We start from the raw sequence: 26,872 nt of genomic DNA, 5'->3' as shown, positions 1-26,872 counted from the left end.
GGGTCTGCCTCTGATTCCCTCAACTAACATCCCTGAAAGCGAGGTGCTGAAATTCCAGTTTACTGTGTCTGTGGTTACAGGAACTCTCTGGATGAGAGAAGCCCAGAGGTGGATTCTCTGCAGCAGTGAGGAGGCCACCAGGAATGGCAGACTGAGATTTCTTATGTTCATTGTTCCATAACCTTACTGGTTAATCAGTCCTCATGGCTTTCCTCTTGTAGCCAGGAAATAACACTGTCATTCTCTTTGGAAAGTTACGAAACCTTGTTGTTGTTATTTTAAGTATGAAACTGTTGCAGAGCTCAGGCAGAATTAACAAGAACATAAACTTGTGGCTGGGTAACATGCAGAAGCTTGTATGTGGTTAACATATAAGCTTAATTCAATTGATGGAAAAGTGGAGAAAAACATGCTTTAAGATATAAAAATGTGCAACAGTGCCATTATGGTTAGTGGAATTCTCCATTTTCAACACTGTAAACTAAAAAAAGTGACTCTGAGAAGTGAGAGGTCTTGTTCAGTGTTATGGCTAGGATAAATCAGACAGCAAAATGCTTCTTTTTTTGTGGTCTCTAGATGTAATACAGGCAGGCCTATTGTTTTATTGAAAATAGTGTGATCTGTTAATTTCTGAATTTGTGTATTTTGATAATGCTTTAAATGAACTTCCCAAATGAACTTTTAATTTTAATTTATTGAGAAAACGTAGTGCACAGCAAATAGCATAGTGATGATTAAGATGAATTGCTGAGAATGAATGACCTTGAAAGTAAGCCATCTATTTGTTGTTGAGCTTCAATGGTCACAGTCAATAAGCAGGACTTTTTGCATACATTTCACAACAGAAGTATTAAATTTAGATCAAGTGATCTATTTTTGAAATTCTACTTTAACCTTGCCTGCTAACAGTTGAATGCTCACAAGTAGAGGAAGCAATATAATCAGGAATACATCCAAATGTTTTATATGAGGTCTGTAGGATTCTTAGTCATTAATATTAAAACACGAGTTTATAAATACTCTAAGTGTTGGTAGTCCAGAGAATTATTTTTTTTTTCTGGCTGATCTTTAATCTCTGGTACCAACTCTGTAAAAGTTAAATCCTTGTCTGCTGTGCCCTTGAGATCTCCAAGAAGATATTTTGAAAATGCATCCCTCATAATTATAACTGACTCTGCTGTGCTATTATTTAAAGAGAGCATTTACTATTGTGCTGATGAGCAGCTACACTGGGTAGAGAAACTTGCACAAACATTGTGGCATGACAGCAGTTGCCATTTATGTACTACATTCTCAGCCTAAAAAAACATGCAGCTTCTAGGAAATGCTTTATGGCATAAAAATTCAAGGTTTTGCCTGTGATGTGTCACAGTAAACGTTTACTGTGTCACAGTAAACGTTACCTATCCACCCTGGGCTGGTGGATAGGTAGGGATGTGCTGTGGTACAAAGCAGGGGATGAGCTTGTATCAAACACTTCAAGAAGCACTGGGACTAGTGGATACACCAAGGGCTGTTGTATATGTGTAGGAACAGCTGTGTTGGGCTGGATATGTCAAGTTTAATTTAATTTGGCTCCAACATCCAAAAATGGTTATCCTGTAAGAACAGGCAAAGCATGTATGTACTTTTCCCTACTGATCTTGAACCTCTGGTCCTTCTAGGTCTTTTCTGAAATGAGGAGTGGTGGCACAATAATATTCCTTGCTTTGTTCACCCTTCCCATGATTTCCATGATTCATGACTTGACTTGAAATTTTCAGGGAACTTTGTCATCTAGCCCAGGACTTCTCTTCTGTTTGATAACAGTCAGCTCAGAGGTCATTATTTTATATGTGGAGTTAGGATTACTCCTCTCCAGTGTGTGCTATTTTATTTTAACTGGGTTTAAAATTCATCTGCCATTTTCTGGCCCAGTAGCTCGGTTATGTTATGTCCTTGTGCAGTTCTTGGTCAGGCCTCTTCTTGAATAATGCAGACTGTGCCCCCTCCCTGCACAGCCTGGTTTCCATTTGGAATTTCTGTTGTATCATATATGATAGGTTTGGATTTTTCAAACAGCACTTGAGACATTCCTGTAGATAATATATCAAAAGTGGCAGACGTCCACCCAGCAAGCCATGTGGCTTTTGTTTTAGAAAAAGGCGTGGGAATGTGATGAATTTTTCTCTTGAATACCCTCAGGAGGACTCTGACATCCTTGTCACAGTCACACTAGGTGTTCAAGGAAAAACAGAAAGTTCTGGCAGTTAGTCCTGAATTTGAGGAGAGATGTCATTATTTTGCTAGCAAGGAAAGGTGCTAGTTGTTCACATTGTTTATTTTAAGACTGCTTCTTTTAAGTAACAAGACTCATATTCTTTGGGAATGATTTTTCAAGCACTTTATTATATGTTAAACTGGAGGATTGAAGGTTATAGATCCTGGAGACACTGTCCCTTTCTGCCAGTAACATAAAATGGAAGGGCTTCAGTGTAACTGAGTTCAGGTGTTTGGATGCAGTGGCTTTCTTTGAGGCACCTGCCTCAGCTGTTGTCAGAGTGTCATCCCCCATTCCAGCTGCATCCTGACAGTGCTTGTGTGGCTCCTGCTGCACATGTGGCTGAAGGCTGGCCCACAGAATTCTGGAGCAGAGGATGGTGTCAGCCTCTGTAAATCATCCACGATTTACTGAAATCTTTGTCAGGCATAGCTGTTGCCAAGATCAAATTCTGTGGGAGAGGCCTTTTGCTGATTGTCCCCAATGGTGAGATACCTTGCACTTAAGTAACACTTGCAGACCTGCCCATCCAACAAAGCCTCACTGTCCTCTGTGTTCAGCTTCTGTTAATTGTAAGACATGTTAGCAAAATATGGCAAAAATCTCAGCTGAGATTTAGTTCAGTAAACTTTGATTGTATGTGTGTGTCGGTGAACTGCCTTGTAACCTACTCAGGTGTGAGAGGCTTCTGACTTCCCTTGTTACAGCCGCCCAAGGATCCGTGCTCCTCGGCAGAGACCCAAAAGCAGTAGTTAGGATCAAGTGGAGTGTATTCAGGCACAGTGCAAGTTTTTCCCATGCAGTTCCTCAGCTGCTGTTTTCTGACTTTCAGCCCCCTGCTATTCCTGTCTCGGGCATCTCTTGAGGAGAGGTTGTCAGGTGTGATGGATTGTGCATTCATTCTGTAATGGGGGCAAGTAAGCACTGGGGAATAGGCCTAACGCACTCACTGCGCTTGTGGCTTGGGTTGAACTTGAACCTATTTCTCCAGAGGAACAGCAGAAGAACTTTAAATTATTATGTTTCTAGTCTTTTAAGTAACTGTTATTTTATGAATAATAATTGAGATCAGTAAGATCAATTTCTGGTATTCCTGGAGTTCTACTGCATGATCAAGAAGCAATAACTAGTAAAGAACTGTGAGTCTCAGCTGAGTAACATTTAATACAAAGTAAGAGTGCAATAATGTTTAATTATTTTTTAATTTTTTTGGGGGATACATTTATTCTTTTCAAGTTATCTGGGTTATTCATGTATATGCACCCACAGGTATAAAGCACTAAACCTCTTTTGCTTCATTCAAATATTGTGGTGCATTAAAACAATGTTCAGATCATACAAAATAAAAAACAGGTGTGCAGATAGGTCTTTGAATATATATGCTATGAAATTAAATTATGCTAAGATTTATTAGGTACCTTTTGTTTTGTCATGTCTGTGATTCATTAGGCCTGACTTGGAAATTACACTGATGTTGCTCAAGACTAAGTGTACTGGAATAGCCAGAGTTACATCATTGTTCAACTCATGAGTGGATGGAAAGGAAACTTTGAGCATTTCTGCTGCTATAATACAATGGTCTATGTGCAGAAATGTGCTTTTAGGGTTTATTTACTCATGTTTTTCATTATATAACAGAGTGATTTCTTTTTCATATGAAAAGAGGTTGGCCTACTACAGACAAACATGATATCAAAATATCCTGACAAAGTGAAATCATAGTTTGATGAGTTCATTTTGAATGACAGTAAATTAGGGTTTACTAAGCATGACAAGTTGGAAAATTAAAATATGGAAATATTCTGAATCCTGTTTACTTTTAAAACCTTTCCATCTTTTTGAGTTGCTTAGGGAATTCTGAATTTTCTCACAAGCAAGCAGTGCTTATTTTTCAGACCCTAACTGGGAAGGTGCAGTAGGAATTGAGGAAAATGATGGATCATTAATCTGCATATTTCTCACTTTAAGAAGGAATACCATGGAGTAAAGGGATAAGTGAAAAACCTCATTCTGTACTGCCTATTGGCAGACACTGAGTTGTGCCACAGGGAGATCTGTAGCACACAAAGACACCAGAGGTCTCTCACTTTAAAAATACAAGGTCAAGAGTGACAGGAGCACAAAGATAAGACAAAGAAGAGCTTGGAAACCATTGTCCATTAGACTGAACTCTGAATGAAATGTGTTTATGACCAGAACAAGAGAGGACTAATCAAAGAGGAGTGTGGGGACACTACTGAGTCTTAGAGAACGTTCAAGAAAATTTTGCATGTAAGTTTTACCATTTTTCTGTGGATTTTTTTTTACCTTTTGGGACTTCTTAAAATAAGATGTGATTCATTCTGGCAACCTCTATCTTATGTAAGTCTTAGGCTGATCCTTGACAGCTCTACCACCTGGAGTGATGAACCAGTTCTCTGCCTTTGTTCTTAATGGGCAATGCAGGTTTTGCTTCCAGGTGCTTTCGCTCTCTGTATGTGTGTGTTGCTAGGGTGGGAGTGAGAGGTTATTATTTTTTACCTAAATCTCAAAGGTTTTACTTCAAAATTTATTGTTTCTGAATTCTTGTGTTTTAGAGAATATAAATACACAATTCACTATCCTGAGTTAGTAGATGTTAGTGTTAAATGGACCAGATAAATTCTGACAAGCTCATTGTTTGAAAATCAGGTATCAGAGACAAGAACTTAGCAAATATGCTTAAATGTTGAGGGGATAAAAAGCAAACATGTAAAAATAACTCCTACAAAACATCCATAAGCTCTGTAAAATGTAATTTATGAATACACCATACAGATAAAATGGCACCTCTTTGTGTTTTAAATCTTCAGGGATGTGTTTGTTTCCAAAGGTTAATCTATAAACCAAATGTGGGCCTCTGGAAACATGTTTGAGTAAGCTGGCTAGTTTGAAAAATATTTTGATGATTAGCTTTGGTTGTGGCTGAGTATCACAACTGAGCTGTCTGGTGAACATCCTTTGGAGATAATGTGGCCAGTACTGTAATATCAGAAGAAAATGCGTTGTTGGGAAGGCAAAGCCACAAAGATTATTTAGTTGTAGTTTCAGCATAGAAAAGAAAAACAGAAAAAAAAAAGGAAACAGCCACAAATTCACTAGCCCAAATTTCTCCTCTGACACACAAGCATTCGACATCTGAATGAATCCCTGTATTTCTAATTAAACGGGCTTCAACTTATTCCTTTGCTGGAGGCATTTTTGTTTGATTAACAGAACAAAAGGTTAATCATATAAATTTGCCATCTCATAGCATTGTGAAGCAGGAGAGAATGGGTTTCTCCTCGTTCTCCCTGCTCGGCTGCCAGTCAGCTTTGCTGGCTGCGGTGCAAACACGGAGCTTTCCCCTCAGGCCCCCGTGACACACTTTGCTCGACTTATTCTTGGTAGAAGGTGAACGTTCCTCGTGTCTGTGACTCGAGCTGTCTTAGTGGAAGTTTGTAGCTCACCTAATGGATGTGTGAGCTGGGCAGGAGATTCTCGGGCTCTGTGAGGGATAGAGCAGACATGCAAATCCCTGCCCCGTTAGGAAGGAGCTCTAATTGCTCCTCCACCTAACGTGCATCTATGATTAAAACACAGAGCAGTGAAGTTATTAATGAAACCATGGTGTGCTTGGAAGCAGATGGATCATGGGGGTTTTTTAATACCATGTTAATAAGATCTTTTGTAATTCCTTGTCTGAATTTACCTGGTAATTATAAGGTAGCAACTATAATTCTCTTGGACAGACTATTAGTTATGATTTCCTTATCTCTCCTTTGTAAGGACTGGTGCACACTAGAAGCAGCAGGCTTTCATCTCTGCAAGTGACCTACATTTATGCTTGCAATGAAATAAAAAAAATTGCAACTTTGAATAGATTCACTGAGAGTATAAACCACAAAAGTCTGATTCTCCTCTGTGACTTGTTTTCATTTTGGGGCTTTGAAATTCACTTAATCTTTATGCACTCTTGGCTTTCGGAGCTGGTCCAGCTGAACCTGGTGCCTGTGCATGGTGTGGGAATTGCTGACAGCACAAACATGCCCCGAGCTGCTCCTCTGCCTCCATCCCCAGCCCTGTCACAGCCCCAGCACAGATGTCTCTGCTCCATGGACTTGGTGGTGTTTGAGCTTTGTGAGGGATTTTTCCATTTCATTTGCAGTACTGAAAAGGAAATTTATTTTTTTGAGATAAGACTAAAAAAAGCCTTTTAAAATGATTGTTTTGGCAAAAAAGAAAAAAAAGTTGTAACCGAATAAAACATTTGTATATTTTCAAGGAATTCTTAAACATTCCCTAGAAGTAAATTTTGAGCAGTTTCTCAGCAAAACATCCTTTTCAGGTTCGTGCCTGGTATTTTTTAACATACCAGAAGCTTTAATGTTTTGGGTTTTTTCATAATAGAAAAAAATGGTAAATTCAGCATCAATGTGAAATCTGGCGAATGCCCTGTTCACTCAAAATGTCTCTTGATTTTATTCACTGTTCTCAGATGTCTGCTTAGTCCATAGATATGTCCAGGGGAAGATGATGTTAGCAAAGCTGCCTTGCTCCCCAGCTGCTTTTGTCAGAAAGGTTAAACTCTGCATAGATTGTGTGCTGAGAGCTTCTCAGGAGCTGGGAATAGATGGATTCTGGGGTTGGGAGATGTTTTGCTTTGTTTTCTTTGGGTTTAGGAGTACTTATGTGAATAGATCACATATAAATGGATTCCCTGTATTCAGAGATTATCTGAGTGATGGCTCAAGCACTGTAAATGGCAGCTCCTGTGAGAAGTCTTTTGCCTTTCCTATCCCTCCCATTCAGTCTCTGAACACTTAGCAGGTGGCCACTGCTGGGCTATTTGTGACCACACTAGCTCTGCTACAGTTGCTTGGAATTGGATGCAAATATCTGCTAATGTGGTGTGGATCTGACACTGCAGAGGTGAACAATTCTAAGGGTGCCCATAATTATATTTATTTTCTGCCCCTAAATTGACAGTGAATCCTCTCAGACACTTCTTTACATAACTGGAAATGCTGTTCTCTGTGGTATATATGTTTGCACACAACCTGTGTAAGCAGGAAGAGTGCTGATGGTGGGTGTGAAGAAAGGGAATAAAAAGAGCTTGGTGGACTTTTCTCTCCGTCACCACTGCTCTGCATTGTGAGAATGCCGTGGGGGTAATATGATGAAAGTGTGGAGATGTTTGCAGGTAGCTTCTGTTTATACAAGGTGAAGATGCACATAAATCCACTGGCTGAACGATTCAAACCTGTCAAGTCTCATGCATTATCCACAGGACTTATTCAATTAGCCCTGCCACAGTGTTTGCAGGGGGGTTGCCTTGGCCTTGCTCCCACTCCACAGTTTATGTTCCAGGTGCAGCTGCACAGCCTCTGCCATGGGCCACACAGTCCTGCCTGTGGCATGGGAATGGCTGGAGAGGCCACGAGCAGGTGCTGTGAGCAGCCAAACCTTCCCTGGGTGGGACCGTGTATGGCCCAGGATTTTGAGGTCAAAGCATCGGCAAAGCCCTGGGTTTGTCAGAAAAGTCTAATCAACAAAATGAAGACAGAGGCTGTGTGATGGCTTCAAACTGAAAGAGAGTAGGTTTAGATTAGATGTTAGGAAGAAATTCATCTCTGTGAGGGTGGTGAGGCCCTGGCACAGGTTGCCCACAGAAGCTGGGGCTGCCCCATCCTTGGGAGTGTCCAAGGCCAGGTTGGATGTGGCTCTGAACAACCTGGTCTAGTGGAAGGTGTCTCTGCCCATGGCAGGGGGTTGGAACAAGATGAGCTTCAAGGTCCCTTCCAACCCAAACCATTCTGAGATTCTATTATTCTAATCTGTTGATTTGAATAAGTTGTACTAAACACAAAGTAATTGCATTACAATGTGATTAGTATACATAGGGCTAAAGCTGATTTTATAATCAACGTATAAATTACCACCTATAATTTAAACTCGGAGCTGGTAGTTGCAGCAGTGCTTTTTTTCCCAGGATGTGTCCCCTCCACAACGTGTGAGTTGGAAAGTGGTGCCTGATGCCAGAGTCTGAACAGAATGCTTGCTGTGATCGCCTGGTTTGTAAAGCATTTTGCCTTTTGTGTTTCAGTAATTTAGAAGATCTGATAACCGCACAAAAACACTAAGACAGATGTGTGTGAGTCACCAGGCGTGCTTGTTTGTTTGGGATTTTTTTTGTCGTTGTTGTTGCCCCTTTTTTTTTTTTGCATATTCCCATTCCTCTGAGCCGAGTCGCTTTTTTACGGTGTTCTGCACTGAGATGACCGCTGTCTCCCGCCCTTGTGTCCGCAGCGATGCATCTCCTGGGGCTGAACTGGCAGCTGCAGCCGGCCGAGGGACCGACCTTCAACAACGGGCTGCGGCCGCCGCGCCCGCCCGGCGACGATGGCCCGGCGACGGCCCCTGCCGGCAGAGGTGGGTCCAGATCCGCGGGGTCCGCGCGAAATCTCCCTGAAAACAGCCTGGGTTTGTCATTCGGTTTGACCTCTCGCTGCACCAGTGCGCAGAGTCATGTGATTTCTGGAAGCTGGTGAGGATGTACCCGCCCGGATGATGCTGAAGAAGGGCTTAGTCGTAAAAGTGTGCTTTTTGTACTGTGTAGATGTCCTGTTTCCAGGTGTAGTTAGAGATCTCGAAGGGAGAGGAAGCTGAGGGAGCTGGGCTTGTTCAACCTCGAGAAGAGGCAACTGAGACCTTATTAATTCTTATAAATATCTGAAGGGAGGTGTCAGAGGATGGATCAGGCTCTGCTCAGTGGTGCTGAGCAATAGGACAAGAGGCAACAGGCAGAAACTGATACACGGGAAGTTCCACCTGAACATGAGGAAGAACTTCTTTCCTGTGCAGTGACTGAGCACTGGAACAGAGACCAGAGAGCCTGTGGAGTTTTCCTCACTGGAGGTATTCCAGAGCTGTCTAGATGCAGTCCTGTGCCATGTGCTCTGGAATGATGCTGCTGGGGCAGGGAGGTTGGACCAGATGACCCACTGTGGTCCCTTCCAGCCTGACCCCCTCTGTGATTCTGTGAAAAGCTTGATTTAGTAGAAGGGAAGTCAAGAACTTTAGCTTTCAGCTGGTACCACATCCCTGTTTCTTCTTCTTTCTCAGATGAATTCTAATATCAAATGTCAAGGACAGCAGAATTTGACCCATAGTAAACAGTCTGTCCTGTGATATTAGTATGAGCAATGCAGGCAACCAATGCATTCTTTTTCTCTTAAAGAAAAACTGTATTCCAGTGGAGGATGGCAAACACAGGGCGGTGAGAAGAAAGAATAAGAACCAGAAATACTTTCTTAAGCTAAGAAAGGGTATGTTAAAAATACAGAGAAATTACATGTCACAAAAAAGACTTTAATCACCTAAATTGAATGCTTTTTACTGGTGAGGTTCAGGGGTTTTCTTTGCTACACCACAGTAAGGCTTTCTCTGGTTATTACAAAAGTTGTGATGAGAAGGCAGAACAGAATGTTTGAATTAGTCAAAGCACCTCCCAGACCTTGATGTGCTGTGATGGTTGGATGGTGTGACTGAGCACTCACTTTCAGTCAACAGAAGAGTTCTGTTCAGGGCTGAGCAGCATCTTGCTCTGAGGACCTGTGGTCTGTGTTAAACTTGCTAATTGCCAAAGCAAGTGTTAGAAACAAGTGCTGACACAGGATACTTGTATGGGATGTACTGGGGGGGGAAATCAGTTCAAATACAACTGGGTGAGGAAGATGAGTTATTCTTTTATGGGCTTGATCATTTCATGGATTTGCTTTTATTTCCAAAAAAATGCTGCTGCACCTCAGCTTCTTCCTGTTTTTTTGTGGAGGGACTGGCTTTGGCTTCATCGTCATGAAAGTGTTTTTAGGCAAGTGTTCGTTGGTTTGGCTTTCACCTCTGACTGGCTGTAGGTCAAACTGGATGAACAGCACATCCCTGAGTGCAAGGCAGAATGTGTATATTACTGCTGAGCTTCCTCCAGATCGTGCACAGGTGAGAGACCCTATGGTTCTAGGCAGGAACCTGAACAGCTCAGGTCTGCAATTATGGTCACTTAGCAGGCAACTGCAGTGTTTAACACACTTCCCAATTCCCTCCCCTGCAGCTTTTTGTTGCCATCTCTGTGCAAAGATAGGGCAGCAGGATTATTGAATTGGAATGTGCTCACCTGCCTGGGGCACTTCAGTGCATGTTCTGGCGGTTTATCCCGGCCCCACTCTAATTAGCTTTGCACATTTGAAGAGGTGGAGATGCTGCTCTTTTGGGAGTGGTAACCTCCTGTAGAGGAGACAAGGAGACAGAACTGCTGGTTATGTCTTAAATTGCTGCAGTTAGCATGTTGGAAAAGTTTACTTCTTGTTCTTCTGACATTTTGTAGAAGGTTGCTGAAATGTTGATAACCTGGGGGAATGGGGAAGAACAATATTTAGGCAAGTAATCTTCCACAGTGGAATAAAATGAATGACAGGTTTGAATGAACACAAGGAATAAGGAAAAGACAAATTCTTAGAGCTGGGAAGGGTAAAAAGTTTTTCTACCTCACCTTTCCTTTTATTATGTCCAAGTTAATATTGCTATCCCAGCAGTTTTTAGGAAAGCCTCTGACAGCTTTTAACACAACAACCATTTCAGGGCTCTGGCTGTGGAGAGTGACCTTTCTATAATTGACACAACTCAGGATGAAGCCATTCTTTTCAAAACATGGGTCTCCCAAAGAAACCTTTAACCCCTAGACTGAGAAGGGCCACTTAAACACAAGCTGTGCCTACTCAGCAAGCAAGGCATTTTAAAGCAGAGCAATTTGAAAGGAGGAAAGAAAAAAATAGCAGGTATTCAATTTGATCTGCTTGTTCCTTATTAAGAGACTAAATTCTGGTACAAAATAATAAAACTGCAATTTAAGATGAATGTAAATTACTTTATTACTGCATATTCCTACCTGAATGAAAACAAAATTCACTATTAAGATAACACAGTTTCAGGGTTTTTGTAATTACACACTACATCTCACTAAAACTGGATATGTCTGAAAGGAGGAGGCAAGTGCAATGGGTAGAAAAATCCTCAGTGCTGCTGTAAAACTGCAAGTGAAGTCCACCATGCTGTGGAAGTTGTGCTGAACTAGGGGTTGAGATTAAGAGACAAAAGTAAAGAGAAGTTCCTCTCTTTATATAAATTATAACACAGTATTCCTTCATGGTGCGTAAAAACAAAAAAATTGTCACTACCGTGGAATTGCTACAGGGACGAGGTAGATTGTAATGACATTAAAAAAAAGCTTTCTGAGAGTGAAGCCCGTTTGTCTCTTAGAGTTTGTAAGGATAATGTTAGAATTTTGGTGTAATGAATCTAAATTAGGGGAAAATGTGGGGGGGAAAAAGAGGCATGTTTGGGAGTAATTGCTTCCTCACAAAGAAGTGAATTAGATGACCTTATGGGATTTTTCTGTGCCTGGATTCTGTTAATCTGTGCTAGAAATGTTTTCTGCATTGAAAATTATGTAGAAGGTTAGACACACATTGCCATAAAATATGTGACTATGTGCTGTTTCCTTTCTAATGGACAGAATATACCACGAAAATCAACTTAAACCGTGTCAGAGGACACCTGAGATAACCTACCGTTTATGTGAAAATATCCAAACTAACTCCAGCTGCAAATCCACATAAAGAACACTTTGATGTAGAGTTTTTTGTTTAGGAAATATCTGGTGTGCTCCCAGATTTAGAAGATTTGCTAGTAATTAAAAAATGACTTAGTATTTTATCTTGATTATTTGCTGTAGTAATGTTCTGTGAAGTTGAAAAACACAGTTAGAGATTGAGGTCTCTGATCCTGGATATCCTCATTTTAAAAGACACCAAAGATAGTTGTGGGCAATTGTGGACCTGAGAGATCACTTTATGTACAATAAATATACTAATTGGAAAAAGTAGATATGAATTTGTGTTCTGATACTCATGTAATTGAGGGTTTGTGTCTCATTGGACCAACCAGCTTGATCCAAGTTCATGGTCAGTTTGAGATGTTTCACTAAATCTACCACAATGTGTGTGGATTTCAAAAAGACAGTTGTAGGTAATTAAATATTAAAATATTGAGGTGTCATGAAAAATACTTGTTTCCAGATAACAAGTTCAGCATTGTAAATATAATGGCAATAATGAAACGAAGGAAGTTAAATTTGCTGTTAAATTTGTTACCATCTTTCTTACTTGAGATGAGGAGAAAAACAGATTCCTACTGATGTAGCAGAAATTTTCCTTGTATAAATGTGGAAAGCTGAGCTCAGCAGTCATTGTGTAGCTGTACAGGTTGTCTTCAGCCCTCTCCAAATGATGTTGAGAGCTCTGGCAGACGCAGCTGTGAGTCACATTTTGGTTTGCACACAGAAATTAATAGTTAAGCTATTTTATTAGCAATGCAGCAGACAGGCAATGCTAGAGGAATAACAAAATGATGCAATGGGAGGATCTGCCACACTCATATACTGATGATTTGAGGTTCAGATGCTAAAAGAACAGTTCCTGACTCAACTGCCCGAGGCACTGGTGCTACCCCCAACTGTGCTCCTGCTGAAACCTTCTCAGCAGACAGTGTAAGGACTAAGGAACAGCTGGAGAGAGCTCTTTGTCATGTTGTAAAAGATAAACTCATACCTCATTAACAATGTAAACAACATGAATCTTTGGGTTTCCACTATTTCCTCTCAGACACTTTGAAACAGATGATCAAAATGTAATAACAATCAATGTACTTTAAATGTCACTTCTGTTACCTTCATTCAATTTAATCAAGACATGCCATCATCTTCCAGGTGGATTAATCTTATGAAGTAGTTATGAGGCTAATGTAATGTAGATCTTAATTAACACATTAGCAAGCAGAACTATTAATATGGACCCTATGAAGGCTTGCAGATGTGGTCATCTGAAAATACACCAGGCTCAAGAGCTGTCACAGCAAAAACAAAGTGTTTGGCTAAATTCAGCAGAAGAGAAGAGGAGTTTTAGGTGTTGATCATGTTAATGGTGATAGTATAAGTTGCAGTGTTCAAAGGTAGGTGATAAAGTGCATTATGAACCGTCAGAGATTATTGTTATGCTCAGGTAGAAAATGACACTGGTATATATTTGTTACTTATGGAATGCAGTGAACTAACAGATCTTGATTTTATATCAGTTGTATTTTGCTTTGGATTCTGAAAACGATGGATCTTGTGAACCCCTGCTCACATGAATGTGAAGATGTGCCCAAATTTTTAGGTGTATCAGGATACTAAAGCACAGTGCTTAATTCCACCTACAGGGCCACAATATTTGGCTGCAGCTGAGCCAGAGCAGGGTTCTTAACAGACACTCCCTTTGAAAATTTTCTTTCCTCAAACCACAACAGAAATTTGGGATGCTGACCCGACAACCTGAGATTTTGATTTTGTATCAGAAGCTGTTTTACTGGGCTCCTGAAAGCTCATACAAATTCAGAGGCTTCCTTCCTCCTCACTTCACAAAACAGAGCTCATTGGTACCTCAGCATCTTCAGCATAACTGAGGTTCAAAATGTGCCATAGCAGCTCCTCCAGACAAATTCCCGTTGTCTGGCTTTTTAGTTCATTATAGCTGTGGGAATTTGTTTTGCAGTAGCAGTCAATCTATTGTACACATTTCAGAAAGAATCTCTTTTCACTTGAGTCCTAGGGCACTTATGTGGTAGTAGTAAATAATTTGAAGCATAGGTTCATATAGGGAGTCATCAGCATGGTAATAGTGCATAGCACTGATTTTTCCACTGAATATATTTGTATAGAAAAGACATTTTCTCCTTTTTTTTTTATTTGTCTTTCTGGAATGATAACAAATGTCTGGTCATATAAGTAGCTACGTGAGGAAAAAAAATTATACTGTCATTGAGAACCACAGTCATTCTCACACATTCTTTTTTGGCAAAAAGTCAGGGTGTAGTTTTATGTTGAATGGTTTCCTTTACACACCTGTACCATAAATTTCTTCAGAATTCCAAGTCATCTGTGAAAAATCCCTGACTGTATAACAAACAACAACAGAAAAAGGAGTTAGATAAAAAGATAAGGAAAGCTATGTCTGCAGCAGTGATTTATAAGAAATACAGAATTACAGGAAAAGAAGCAGAAGAGAATTCTCTTTAACCAACACTGGTGATATTTATTCCTTGTGTTTAATTTGAGGTTGTCCACGTGATCTTGGTAGTTCATTATGGATCCACTGGAATGGTTATTCTGCTAAGATATTTTCCAAGAGTGTTCTCAAGGTGTAGTTTACAGTCACCCCTGTGATGAAAGCACAGTCACAGCCCTGGAGTTAATTGCTGTTCCAGTGTGATGTCTGTGGCGTGACACTGCTGGTAGCCAGATTTCGTTTTTATTTTTAATTTCAGCTGCAGTGTGGGATACTGTAGTTATAAATACTCAAGTATATCTGGTTTCAGTGTAAATACAGTTCTGCCTCCCAAGCTGACACTGCTTGACATCAGTTAAATTAAAGGCTGACTGGGCATGTCCCATCCGCTGCCACCTTGAATCTGACCTCCAGCTCACAGATGAGACCTGCTGACAACTTAGCAGGGGGAGCTTGCATTGCTGTTGTCATGTATTGCCTCTCTGATAGCTTCAAAGGCAAATATACTTGAATGCTAAAGCAGTCTTTTCAAATGTATATGCCAAAATAGTAATTCAACTGGGTAAATAACACAGCAGTTTAAATGAATAAGAGTTATTTAGTTGATGAATATATGTTTGACTGAGTGATTGAAATGGCTCCCCTGGGTAAGATGAAGTAGTATGCTTTTAGAACTCTTTTGTAGATGTTTACAGAGAGGAAATGACAGGGGAAAAAAAATCAAGTATCCATGGGGTTATGAGATAAACAGATGAAACTTTGCAACAGTCACCCACAGCAGAGAGAATGATCTTGGGATTTATTTGTTCTCAGTAGTGTGAGTTGTTGGGGTTAGTCTTTCTTCCCAGATTTGTCAGTTTGTCACATCTGTAACTTCACTTAAATGCAGTTGATGTTCTTTGAATGTGATCTGCACTGGTCCATCAAAATGGAAAAGCTTCTAAAAATAGCTGGAGGGGAGTGAGTCAGGTGGCAAGATACATTCTCTGCATTAGGAGGTGAGGACTGAAGGGAGCTATAAAAAAAGTTTGAGTCTGTAGAGACAGGGTTTGTCAGCGAAGGTGTTAGTAGAAAAAAAGACATTGCAAATACAAAAGCCAGGATGATGGGCTGCTTTTCAGGTTAAAAAAATAAACTTAAGCCTATTAACTAAGGAAAAAGATTCAGTGGTCATACCTACTGTCCATTTCCTTTCTGTATTTCTAACCTGGGGGGGAAGGAACATGAAAGGGCCGATGTTGAGACACCTTCTTTAGTATTTTTATGTTACTGCTCTGCATTCCTTATCTTCAAGGTGAGAATTTTTATTAATTCTGTCATTGTTAATAATTCTGTTTTACAAGCAGTCATCTGAGAACACCAAGGCCATGACCAACTCAGGTGCACTGGCAGCATCAAAGCAAGGAGTAGAACCAAGATGCTGTCACTGATGTTGTGCCTCATATCAACAGGAATAACTCAGCAGGAATTTATAAGAGTATGATTCAATAATGCATAATCTTAGAGCTCTGATACATTCATGGACTTAAAAACTTACTAAGTTGTTAGTTAAACTTGCAAATATGAAACTAGATTTTGGCACAACTTCAAGCATTTCTAAATTGTGTTATTTCAGCATTGTAACGTAGTGCCATAAAACCAGGATGTCATGTATTAAATTCTCAAAAGCAGAAGAAAAGGATCCCTTTCAGGATGCCAGAGGTGAGGCAGCAGCTGTTTGTCACAGATGTGGCACAGGCTGGATACAGGGCAGATATGGAGGATGCTGTACTACAAAAATACAGACTTGAAAAGAGTCACCCATCTGTTCCATTCTTTACTGTGTGTTAAGTACCTCTTGATCACTTGTGATAGCTGATCATCCAACCTGCTTTTAATATCCTCTGCTGTGTTGAGCCCCTGTCAGAGTTCTCTTCCCAGGTAAATTTTCCTGAGACACTGAAATGTTCCAGGAGGAGTGGTTTGGAGAACTAGAAACCAGGCTGTTTATGTTTTAGAGCAAAACGAAAAGAGCATCTCTGGGGAAATGCTTACAAAGATAATATCAAATCTGAACTGAATCATTTCAGTGTTAGGAACCTGAGTTTTTTTTCTAAGCTGACTGATAACTGCAAATTCAATTGTCTTAGCTGTAGTTTTCATCAGTTTTTAAGATGATAGCTTTAAAATTCTAATGAGAAATATAAAGAAATGGTATTTTTCTAAAAAATCTTGGTCAGTAAAGTTTGACATCTGATATATATTTTTATCTTTGCATGCTGAAGTAGTGTGAATGTAACTCTGGTTCTCCTGAATGCTGGAACATTATAAGTTTTAGCTTATTTGATGTATTTGAGTTTTCAAAAATGTCCTTTCCCAGATAGAAATACCATGCAGAATTTTGGAAATCCAAAGGATGTTAAGGCTGAATTTGACCAAAAATACTAAAACTCGAGTCTCCATTAGAATTAAAAGTTGTATTTCTAGGGAATATATACTCAACAGATTTGGAAGCAATACAATTAGCAAAAGTCATTGATGGTGGTGTTTTGGAGCTGCTTAAAGAGCCAATGAAACCATAACTGCCAACAGGGACTATGGTGGCCTTACCATTTGCATGCTCAGTAAATTTGCTGCACTGAATAATAATAATAATAACTACTGGAAATAGCTTTTTTTTTTTCTTGACTGTTTGGATATACTGGTGCTGAAGGACAAGGTTCTTTGAGTGTGTCAAGGAGCCTTTGTCAGATTACATACAGCTGATGTTCCTCAAGGTATGCACAGTTTGCTTCCAAAGAAATGATTTACAGCATGCTTTTTAAGAATGTTGAAAAAATTCATCATTTATCACCATAACTTGGAATTGTGGAGTAAGGTTGTACTTAAAGGAGATGAAGGAGCCCCCAGTTCTAGGCTGACTTCCCAGCCCTGCCAGTGATTCCAGTGTAGCACCTAGCAGGTGATTTTTCTGTGCTCTGTGCCTGGTTTTCCTGGCCATGTGGGTAAGGACTCATTTAAATTCTAGTGAGATGGTACTCGACTGCACTGAGATTGGAACTTTGAGATATCCTCTGTTGCAGTAATCCATTAGAAATGACATCCTGTAGGTTTTATGAAACAGTACATGTTTGAATCTGGTTTCTATCTGTGCTCTTGGGCAGCTCTAAAAGCGCATTCCTTGACATTCTCAGCCATTTTTTCTTTCTTTGCAGCATCTTTCTCGTTTCAGCATCTCCTCCTTTCTCTTTCTTTGTTAGTGCTGTGATGTTATTGCAGACCCATTAACACAGAAAATGAAAAAACAAACAAGTTGCCGAAAACTGTAGAGCAGTTGGTATTCAGAGCATTCTTTTACCATTTCAAAACACTGCCAACATAATATCTGTTTCATTATGTACAAGAGTAAGTGCTGCTAACATAGATAATTTGGAGTCTATAATTGAAACAGTGCTTTTGCAGCTCTCTCAATTAAAGATAGTCAAGACAGAAAAGCTGTTATGTACTTACCTGCTGGAATTATATGTTATTTCGTGCCATCCTGTTACATTCATACAGTGCTGGAATATATTTCAACAGTAACTTGCCAGTTATGGAAAATACCATTGCACCATGAAAGAAAAGCACCAAGTAAACACTGAGCTTTTTGCAAAAGCCCTCAGGTTGTATCAGAGTTATCATTACCATCCAGTGTATCTTAATAGTGATATTAATGATGCCTTTAAATTTCTGTGATTGTTAACAGTTATTTTCTGTGGTTTTCTGGTCGTTATGGTGTCTGTTGTAAGAATTTTTGAGTGCATTTCTGACCGTGTTGTTTGGGAATACTGAACACAGAATCAAAGCACTACTCATTCCATGTATTACACTCTGTGTTTAAAATATGTGTAGCCTCAAAACCTGTTCAGAAGGGATTTCCACCATGTTTTTAAAGGTTCACTGTTTCATGGGCTGGAAGCCAGAGCACTCAACCAGAAAGGTCTTGTATCTTGTCTTCAATAATGCATGATGAAGAACCAACAAATGATGGATTTTAACTAACTACAGCACAAGGGAGAAGGACTTGTAGGTGGACCTTGCCTCAGGCAGAGAGAAGTTAAAAGGCACTGCATTGAGTTGTACTTTCTTTCAAGGAGAAGATGCATGTTAGAGTTCAGAAATTGTCCTCTAAACCCTTCTCTGTGCATTGCATTTCTTCTGTCCACTCTTTTGTCTGTGACCTGGAGCTTATTGCCCTACTTTGGTGACTGAAACAGTGGTAATAAAAATTTGCAATCAGTTAATATAGATTGAAGTTACCCCTTCAGTTCACCTTTATGGTAAATTTTTTATACTCTGGTTGTGTAAAAGACAATTGAAATTCGCATGTGCTTGATTGACTCTCTACTGTTACAGTATTTGATCAGGAAGAAGCAATTGCAGAATTAAAGAGTTTGAGGGCTTAGAAGATTGCAGATGTTCCACCAAAAAAAAAAAAAAAAAAAGGTTTACAGAGTTCTTACTTCAAATATAAGGCCCAGATTCTTCCATACTGATTGAAACAGCGGGCAGATTGCATCAGAATAAGAAAGTTACAGTTTGATTTCAGAGGTGTCAATGCCACAGATGTTCATCTTGAATGAATGAAACTTACCTGTATTATAAGCAGCTCTCTCATTTGATTTATATTTACTTTTATTTTACAGGACCATGGGTCAGTAGGAATAGCAGCATAGATAGCGGAGAAACAGAAGTTGGACACAGGGTCACCCAGGAGGTGCCCCCCGGAGTTTTTTGGCGGTCTCAGATCCATATCAGCCAGCCACAGTTCCTGAAGTTCAACATATCCTTAGGGAAGGATGCTCTTTTTGGTGTTTATATAAGAAGAGGACTCCCACCATCACATGCCCAGGTACTTTTATCGATGTGTTCGTTGACTTTAAATGTCAAAATGCAAAAAGTTTAGAGCATCTGTGTTAAAGTTGATGTTTATGGAACTCAAGTTTAGGGATTTCTGTGAATTACTTTGTAATGTGATATTTGACTGAACACCCTGATATTAACATTTCTAGGTTGTTACATACTTCAGCAATACATTGATAAAAGAAGTGATCTTTTTACGATCACTTGAAGCAAGGTTTCAAGTCTCTGATAAAATCTGGCACCAATTGGGATAAACCCATCCAGTTATACACCAGTCAGAATGATGGGTGGTGTTGGTCAAGCTCCCGTTATCACAGCCCTGTGTGCAGTGGGAGTGCCTGCACAGCCAGATGTGTTAACATGGAATTTTCTATCTCCAGAGAAGTTTTAATCTCCACATCTCTGCCACCCAGGCACATTAGAGAACATGAAACAATGGCCACATGTTTGAGAGCTTTCATTAACCCCCTTTTCCTTCAAGGACTCTATATAGATATATCATCTGACTCAGACATGGGGCAAGTCTTGCAGTTGGGAAACCCAATTCTTCTTGATTTCTAACCAGCCTCAGGGAGGAGAACTCAGTAACACCACATTTTTACAGTGACCCTGTAGTACAGAGCTAAGGGCTGTAGGTAAGGTAGTTGTAAAGTTAAGTATCTTTTTCTTCTAGGCTGTGCAGTGGATGTTTTAATTTCTTTGCTATGAGAAGGTATAGCAATATTTTCTGTTACAGAGAGGGTTTCTTTATTATATTGAAAATTCATTAATGTGAATGGAAAGATTCCCATTTAGTTAAATTAGAACTGTATGAGAAATAATATATTTGCAGTTACACATGCTAAAGGGAAAGAGCCTCCATTCTTTAGAGTGGAAGGGAAGCAGAAATAACCATCTTTTGGAAAAAGAACCCCTTCCTTCATGTATATCCTTGCTACTACAAATCAGTTCTTCATTCAGAAACTCTCAGCTAAAATTAAATGCTTTATTTAGTATATGATTTCCAAAAAGCAATGATTCCATGATTCCTTTTGGGAAAGCCTCATTTAACATTTCTAGATGCCTTGCCCTGATTTACAAAGAACTGCTTCTACTTTTTTATTATTAGTTTTTGGCAAAGCAAACTGCAGTTTGCAAAGATGGTTAAAATACATGATCCCAGCTAAAAGCCCAGAGGCTTTAACATAATTGCATTGCTCCATATTGCCATGTAGGGAAAGTAATGCTGCCTGTAAAGAGATATCAACCCTGGGTGATCTGTGTCCATGTGCATGCACAAACAGTGAGCCAATTAATTTTCTGGGGAAAACTATTCTTATGTTATCTGAATTTTGGATCTGCTTCCCAATGTCAGGCAAATTTATGGAATTCTTCTGCATTGCCTCTTGTTCCTTGGTGTTTATTTTTTCTTGTAGTCCTAATTGAGGACCAAAATCTTTGATCGGAGCTGGGAAGAAAGGAGTGGGGGGGTTTGCGTGGGCTTATGTCCTTCTGCTTCTAAGAATTTGTGAAGAAGGAACTTTGGCTATTCAAAATCCACCAACTTACTATATAGTATGCTCTTTAAAATGTTCCTGAGTTGCTGAATGGATATATCTGACTGGTGAGGAATCAGGATCAGCAGCCCACAACCCGAGGAGGGGAGGGCATGTGGTCACTTTTCCATGTAACTAGACATTGACATGCAGCATCCCAAAATTTGTTAAAAAGACTAGATAAATAGGGGAAATTGCAGAGGACTGTTGAGTGATTTTAAGCCATTTTCAGACATCCATGCAACACAAAAAATACCCACAGAGAATATATTCCAGGGTGGGAGCCTTTCTTAAGAATGTTTTGGCTGTAATGCTTCAATCTGTTGTCTTGAGGGTGAAAGTATGTCTGTGGATCTTCAGCTGTTGCAACGAGGTAATGGCATAATTCACTGAGCATGTCTCATTTAATTCAGAATTTTGGCACTCACTTCCCCTACTCTATCATGAAAAACATGGCCATTTAGTTGAGGAAAACAAACAAAAGTAGAAATCATGAAATGAATATTACTTAAAGCAACCAAAGCTCCAAAGCAATCATCAAGATTTGCTATAAATACAGGTTAATTATAATTTTTTGACTAAGACATGGTGGAGGTAAGCCTGTACTTTTTATAAGAAATCCAGTGGGAAGTAACTGGTAGTCACAATTTTTTTTTTCTTTTTAATTCAAGGTGAACTTTATATTGCAATATGATCAAATATATTTGTTCTATGTTTCATTATGTTCTCATCTGAGAAGGCTATGATCAGGCAAAGTTTTGGTTTTTTTCTTTCACTCCACATCCATAGAATATAAATTTCATGACCTTTCTGATAAATTAAATAATGAGAAATACCAACTGTGTTTCCTCCTGAGCTGGATTTCTCCTCAGAGAAGCTTCTTTCCAGTCTTTAAACGAAGTTCTAAACCTCTTCTATGAATAGGGTTACTGAAATCCTCTAGTATAATCTGCAGTGTAAACTGGTCTGCATCAGGCCTGAATCTGCAGTACCAACCAGCATAAACTTTTCCACATTCATGCAGGGTCCTGCTGCTTGTTAACAGGGTGGTACAGCAGAAGATTCCTTGGCATTCCTGCCCAGCAATCAAAATTCTGTCAAGCTGCTACCAAGAGAAATAATTTTAGGAAAAAAAAGGCAAGCTGTTACAGACCTGAGTTAGTGAAAAGAAGCCTGGTTCTGACAGAAGGGAGCACAAAGCTTTCGTATTAATGAAAATAGTCTGAAGTTGACACCAGGCGATATTTTAAAATTGAAATTTAAAATCCTTGTTTCTGTAGGTTGGGGACTTGAGCTCTAAAGCAATGAAACAGCTACACTTGACAGTTCATCACTGATCAGTGCTGATATGTCAAGCCAAGTAAAATCCTTCGTGGGAGCAAGTCAATAATCAGCAAATTAGGTACATGATTAACTTGAGACAACAAGATGCAGTTCCTGTGTGAGAGCCCTGCTGAGATTTAACCTTCTCAGTATTTCTGTTTAGCAAATATTCCAAATGTCTGGTTTAGTCAGTCAAGCTGATGTAGCTGTAAACTTGTCTGGAAGCAGCCTCGTGTGCCATGTGCACAGGGAGTGGGGCTCTAGAGGAGCAGTAAAAATGCAGTTTTGAGTGGCAGGCAGGCTGCAAACAGGAATGCAGTGCTTTTGAGCAAAATCCTCCCAGCCTGTGTAGTACTGTGTGGAAATACCAGAATGCACATTGCAGGCTTGAATGATCATTAGGAATTTAGTAGAAGAGAGTCATATTAATAGAATTGATAACGTATAGAAAATGAACAGTAAATGTCAAATAATGCACAAAGTGATTCTGCAGAGATTACAGCAATTATGATGTTGCTGCATGTTGGTAGAATGTTCCAAGTGAGGCATGAAATAAGGTAACCTTATAGGAACATCACTGGAATGTCTGGAGAAGGCAGTGCATGGAGCTGTGCTGTTATCACGTCCAGCAGAGTGTGTTACACTTACAAATTTTTCATGTCAAAACAAAAACTGTTTTCATTCAGAAGAGAAAATGGCTTTATTTGAAACAACTTGAAGAGCTGGGGAGCTTCAGTGTTACCTTGGGTTTTAGCCAGTGCTCAAACACATTCAGGTGCTCTGACCACCTCCTGTCTGTGAGTGCTGTGCTGTGCTGCCCTGGTCAGCTTGTGTCACGTCCAAATGTGGAAACAAACTGCTTGGCTGTCATTGAGGGTATCAGATGTTTCATGGCTGTATTTTAATTAATAATTACCAACTGGATTTTATGAAGAACTAATTTTAAAGCACTTTGCAAACAAGTTTCCCTGACATATGTTTTCTTGGCTGCTTAGATCCTGCAGGGTTTTGGCATAAAGGCAAATAGGAGCCACAATGCCAAATGTGCTCTCCCCCTCCATTTGGATATGCATCCATTATTAAGACAAGAGCTCTGAGAAATCCTTCTCTTCCACTCCTGATTTCAAATAGGCATGAAAATAGTTTCAAATCTAAGAAAGGCCCTGAAGGTTGTGCAGGCTCTCTGCATTTTCAGCCTTGACCCCTGTGAGCTCTCTCTCCATTGCAGTGTTCACAAGTTCACTGTGTCTGTGAAGCTGAGCTCAGTGGATCTGTGCTGGATGGATGGCCCTGTGCAGTGGAGTCACAACTGCATATGTAAAGTTCCAAAACTGTTTTGTTGACTCCCCGTGGTTACTGGAAAAAGAAAGTTCTTATTAGCCTATGAATAAAATGCACCGAAAGCCCTGAATGGAGAAATTATAAAAACAAATTGCCCAGAAAGAACTTAGTATGAGATTTTAGGTTTGTAAATAAAAGTAAGCAGTAGGGTTTCGATATGCTGGGTAGTAAAAATAAGCAAACTCACTGAGAGTGTGAATTTGGAATTTGTTTAGCTAGGTAGGTTGGCAAGTCACTTGCTTATATGGAGCTTTAATCATAGTAAGTACTCCCTGCTGCAAAATTGAACTCTGATGATGTAGTCATTTGGGATTTCTGCTGCATGTTGTTCCTGAGCAGTTTTTGCCATTTTTGTGTGACTTTCAGCATGAAACCATGAAATATAAAGGATCATTAAAAAAAAGGGGAAAAAAAGTCAAAAGTCATTGAAACATCCAAATTACTTCAGAGATTTGGGTTGGTTTGACACATGCATTCCCTAATTCATGTGATTTAGCAGTCTCTTCCCTAGCAGTTGTGTTGTGTGTGTTAGATTAAGAATTCCACAGTTGCTTCTTAATGATCATGAAACTACTTGCCTTCTTTTCCTAGATGGGTCTTCTAATCTATTCATATATGCCAATAAGTAGCTTTAAAGCAAGACTGATATCTTCAGCACAACATTATATAAAAGTAATTAATCTCTCAAGTGTGGTAAATCAGAAAATCAACAGGGCCAGGAGAAGCAAAATGATGATTCAGCCAACCATGGGAAGAAATCTGATCGGGTTATGAATTCACAGTGCCATCTCAGTGACTCTTCAGTCAGGGATTTTCAATTTTGGGGTGCATATTCCTAGTCCTTGCTGACACATTAAGATTAGTACGCCCAGGGAACAACCAAGAGATAATTATCTTTCTTTTTTTTCCTTCTCAGTCCTGAGGAATCGAAAGAGGGGTAAAAATGTATAGTTATATTCTGTATCAGTTTGCACCGGTACTTCACCGTTCATACAGTTATTCAGGTTTAGTAATTTTTTGCCTGAGCATTAAATTATTTTTCATAGTTTGATCAAAGAGGGGCAATGCCAACCTTAACTGTACCAAAGTTAAAATCATAGCCTTACAGGGAGTCATGCCAAGGGATCAGCTCTCACTGGGTCACACCCCGTCATCGTGAAAAGAGATTGTGCAGCTCAAACTACTTCAAGCAGCTTCAGGCTGAACACTCTTCCCCTTCGATCTGGCCAACTGCTGAGCCTTCTCCACTCTATGAGGTGGAATCAGCATCAAACAGAGGGGAGGCAGAGGAACCTGCCAGCACAAGCAGAGACGAACAGCGTGTTGCCAGTGAGAAATGTCAGCTTTTATTGCTGCTTCCTTGGTTGACCCTTTGTGAACGATTGTTCTGAAGAGCACAATTTCTTTTCCCCAAGATGTTGCCCGAGTAATAACATTTCCCAAGGAGGTGATGAGTCTGTCCTTAACCTCTGGCTGTTAGACAGTGGGTTTTAGCAGTATTTCCAAATGTCATTGATTTAAGAGATAGAGATATGTGTGTTTGGTACCTTGGATCCTCTGAAAATTACTGACACGCCAGAATTCTCTAAATCTCTGGTGTGCTTTGGCTTAAATGTACTAATTTGCCTGATTTACCTTCCACTGTAAAAATGCCATGTGAGAAAAGGCTCAAGTGGATGGCAATCTGATATTAACAGTATGGTGACACTTTTTATTCCACTTCTCTTGCACTGTCCTATGTTTAAAGGCATAGGAAAGAGTGGATAATGTGATGATAGCTTTTAGCTTTAGTAGGTTTGGACTCAAATTTCTCCCTGCCATGGATTTCCTTTGTGAGTACATATTGGTGTCAGATCCACATGTTTACTAGGAAGCCAATAGAACTTCCATGTGTTTCCCATTGTTGTAAGGCCAAATGTATTGCTGGTATATAACTTACAGATTTTCAGCTAGCAAGGTGAGCTTTTATATCCCAGTTTTAGACAGATGTGAGGCATGGCACTAAAGTGTTAAATCCATTCAGTCTCTTCCACTAGAAGGGAGAATCTTTATTATTTTACTGCGTATTGTATATTATTTGCAAGGACTCGCTGCTAATGAGTGGAGTGCTGTGTACAAGACATCCCTCTGTGGATGTTTATTCTGTTTAGGATGCAAAATTACAGTTTTCTGTTAAAACTGAAAGCAAGGGAAGGTGGATGTTTCCTCATAGCTGTTGCAAGCACAGCCTGTATGTGTTAGAGATAACGGAGGGAAATGTAATGAAGCTACTGGCAAGCAAGCACATGCTATTACTGTATTTTATTGAACACATACATCTTTCTTTAGACATGTCTATCTATCTCTATCTACTCCTACACAGATAAATGTGTCTAAAACAAGATGTGTTTTCATAGGGGACTTGTTATACAACTATCAAAAGATTAGATATATTGTTTTTGTTGTTTCTTAAGGGCTTCCCTTAGATAGGGACTATGAGAGCCACTCAGCTGAGCATTAGCATCAGCTTGAGAGCTCCAGAATCACAGACAATAAAGACAGGAAAAAAAGCCTATTAGGAAAGCTAGTCCAGCTGCTTTGTTATGCAGAGTTATTCCCTGTTGTAGACTAACCAATATTTCTTCCAGTCCTGTTTAATTGTGGCATCTCCATTGGGAGGCTATTTACTGAGCTTAATAGATGGGAAACTTATCTGACATTCATCTTAAATTTCTTTCTTTCTTTTTTTAGTTCCATACCATTAATGGTGCCATCCCTCTTATACTCTAAATAATCACTTGCTCTGTTTGATCCCTTTTCCAAAGATTAATGCAATGTTCTACCATACTTGGAAACCATCCAACCAGAAATTCTCAGTTTTCCTTAATGTAAGTTCAATTCCTTCAGCCACTTGATTTGTGTTATTCCTTTCCATGCTCCCTCTGGTTATTGTGCCATACTTGCCCCTGATTGTTCCACAAACAACCTCAGGTAAGCAACTTTTACTCTGTGACGTAAAACTTGAGCAGTGTATTTTTATCAGGTGCTGAGTTATCCAAACTTAGACACACATTTCCTGTTTGTGCTATTCCTGGTATGTCTGGAGCTACATCTCAGATGTCTGTTCCTGTTGCAGCAAGATTTGTTGTAGGTGATTGCTTAGAAAAGGGTATGTGTCTCCAAGGCTGAACGTTTTCAGCTTTGAAAGCTGGAACCTAAAAGTAACGGGTCAAATCATAGATTTCAAATTTTTTCTCAAAAACCATCCTGTTAGGTATAAATACCATTTATACATTTTTTGGTCACCTATACAGAAGAAAGATGCATAATTCACAGAATGTGTATTCCATGGTCAACTGGTAAATGTTAGTTTCTCATTGACCTGTCTTTCAGAAATA

General features: G+C 39.6%; 1 protein-coding gene across 13 annotated transcripts in view; it reads left to right on the top strand.

The window, feature by feature from the left end:
- TENM2 (teneurin transmembrane protein 2) overlaps positions 1–26,872 on the top strand; it is a 625,985-nt gene that overhangs the window by 491,818 nt on the left and 107,295 nt on the right. For all 13 annotated transcript variants that reach the window (XM_027643089.1, XM_027643088.1, XM_027643087.1 and 10 more), the window contains 2 exons: positions 8,567–8,689; positions 19,080–19,285. In XM_027643089.1, the coding sequence (XP_027498890.1) occupies positions 8,567–8,689; positions 19,080–19,285 (329 nt within the window). The remainder of the gene's footprint in view (positions 1–8,566; positions 8,690–19,079; positions 19,286–26,872) is intronic.

Source organism: Corapipo altera, unplaced genomic scaffold (genome assembly GCF_003945725.1).
Source record: "Corapipo altera isolate COAL_440 unplaced genomic scaffold, ASM394572v1 75, whole genome shotgun sequence".
Lineage (NCBI taxonomy): Eukaryota > Metazoa > Chordata > Aves > Passeriformes > Pipridae > Corapipo > Corapipo altera.
This window is presented reverse-complemented; position numbering and strand designations above follow the sequence as displayed.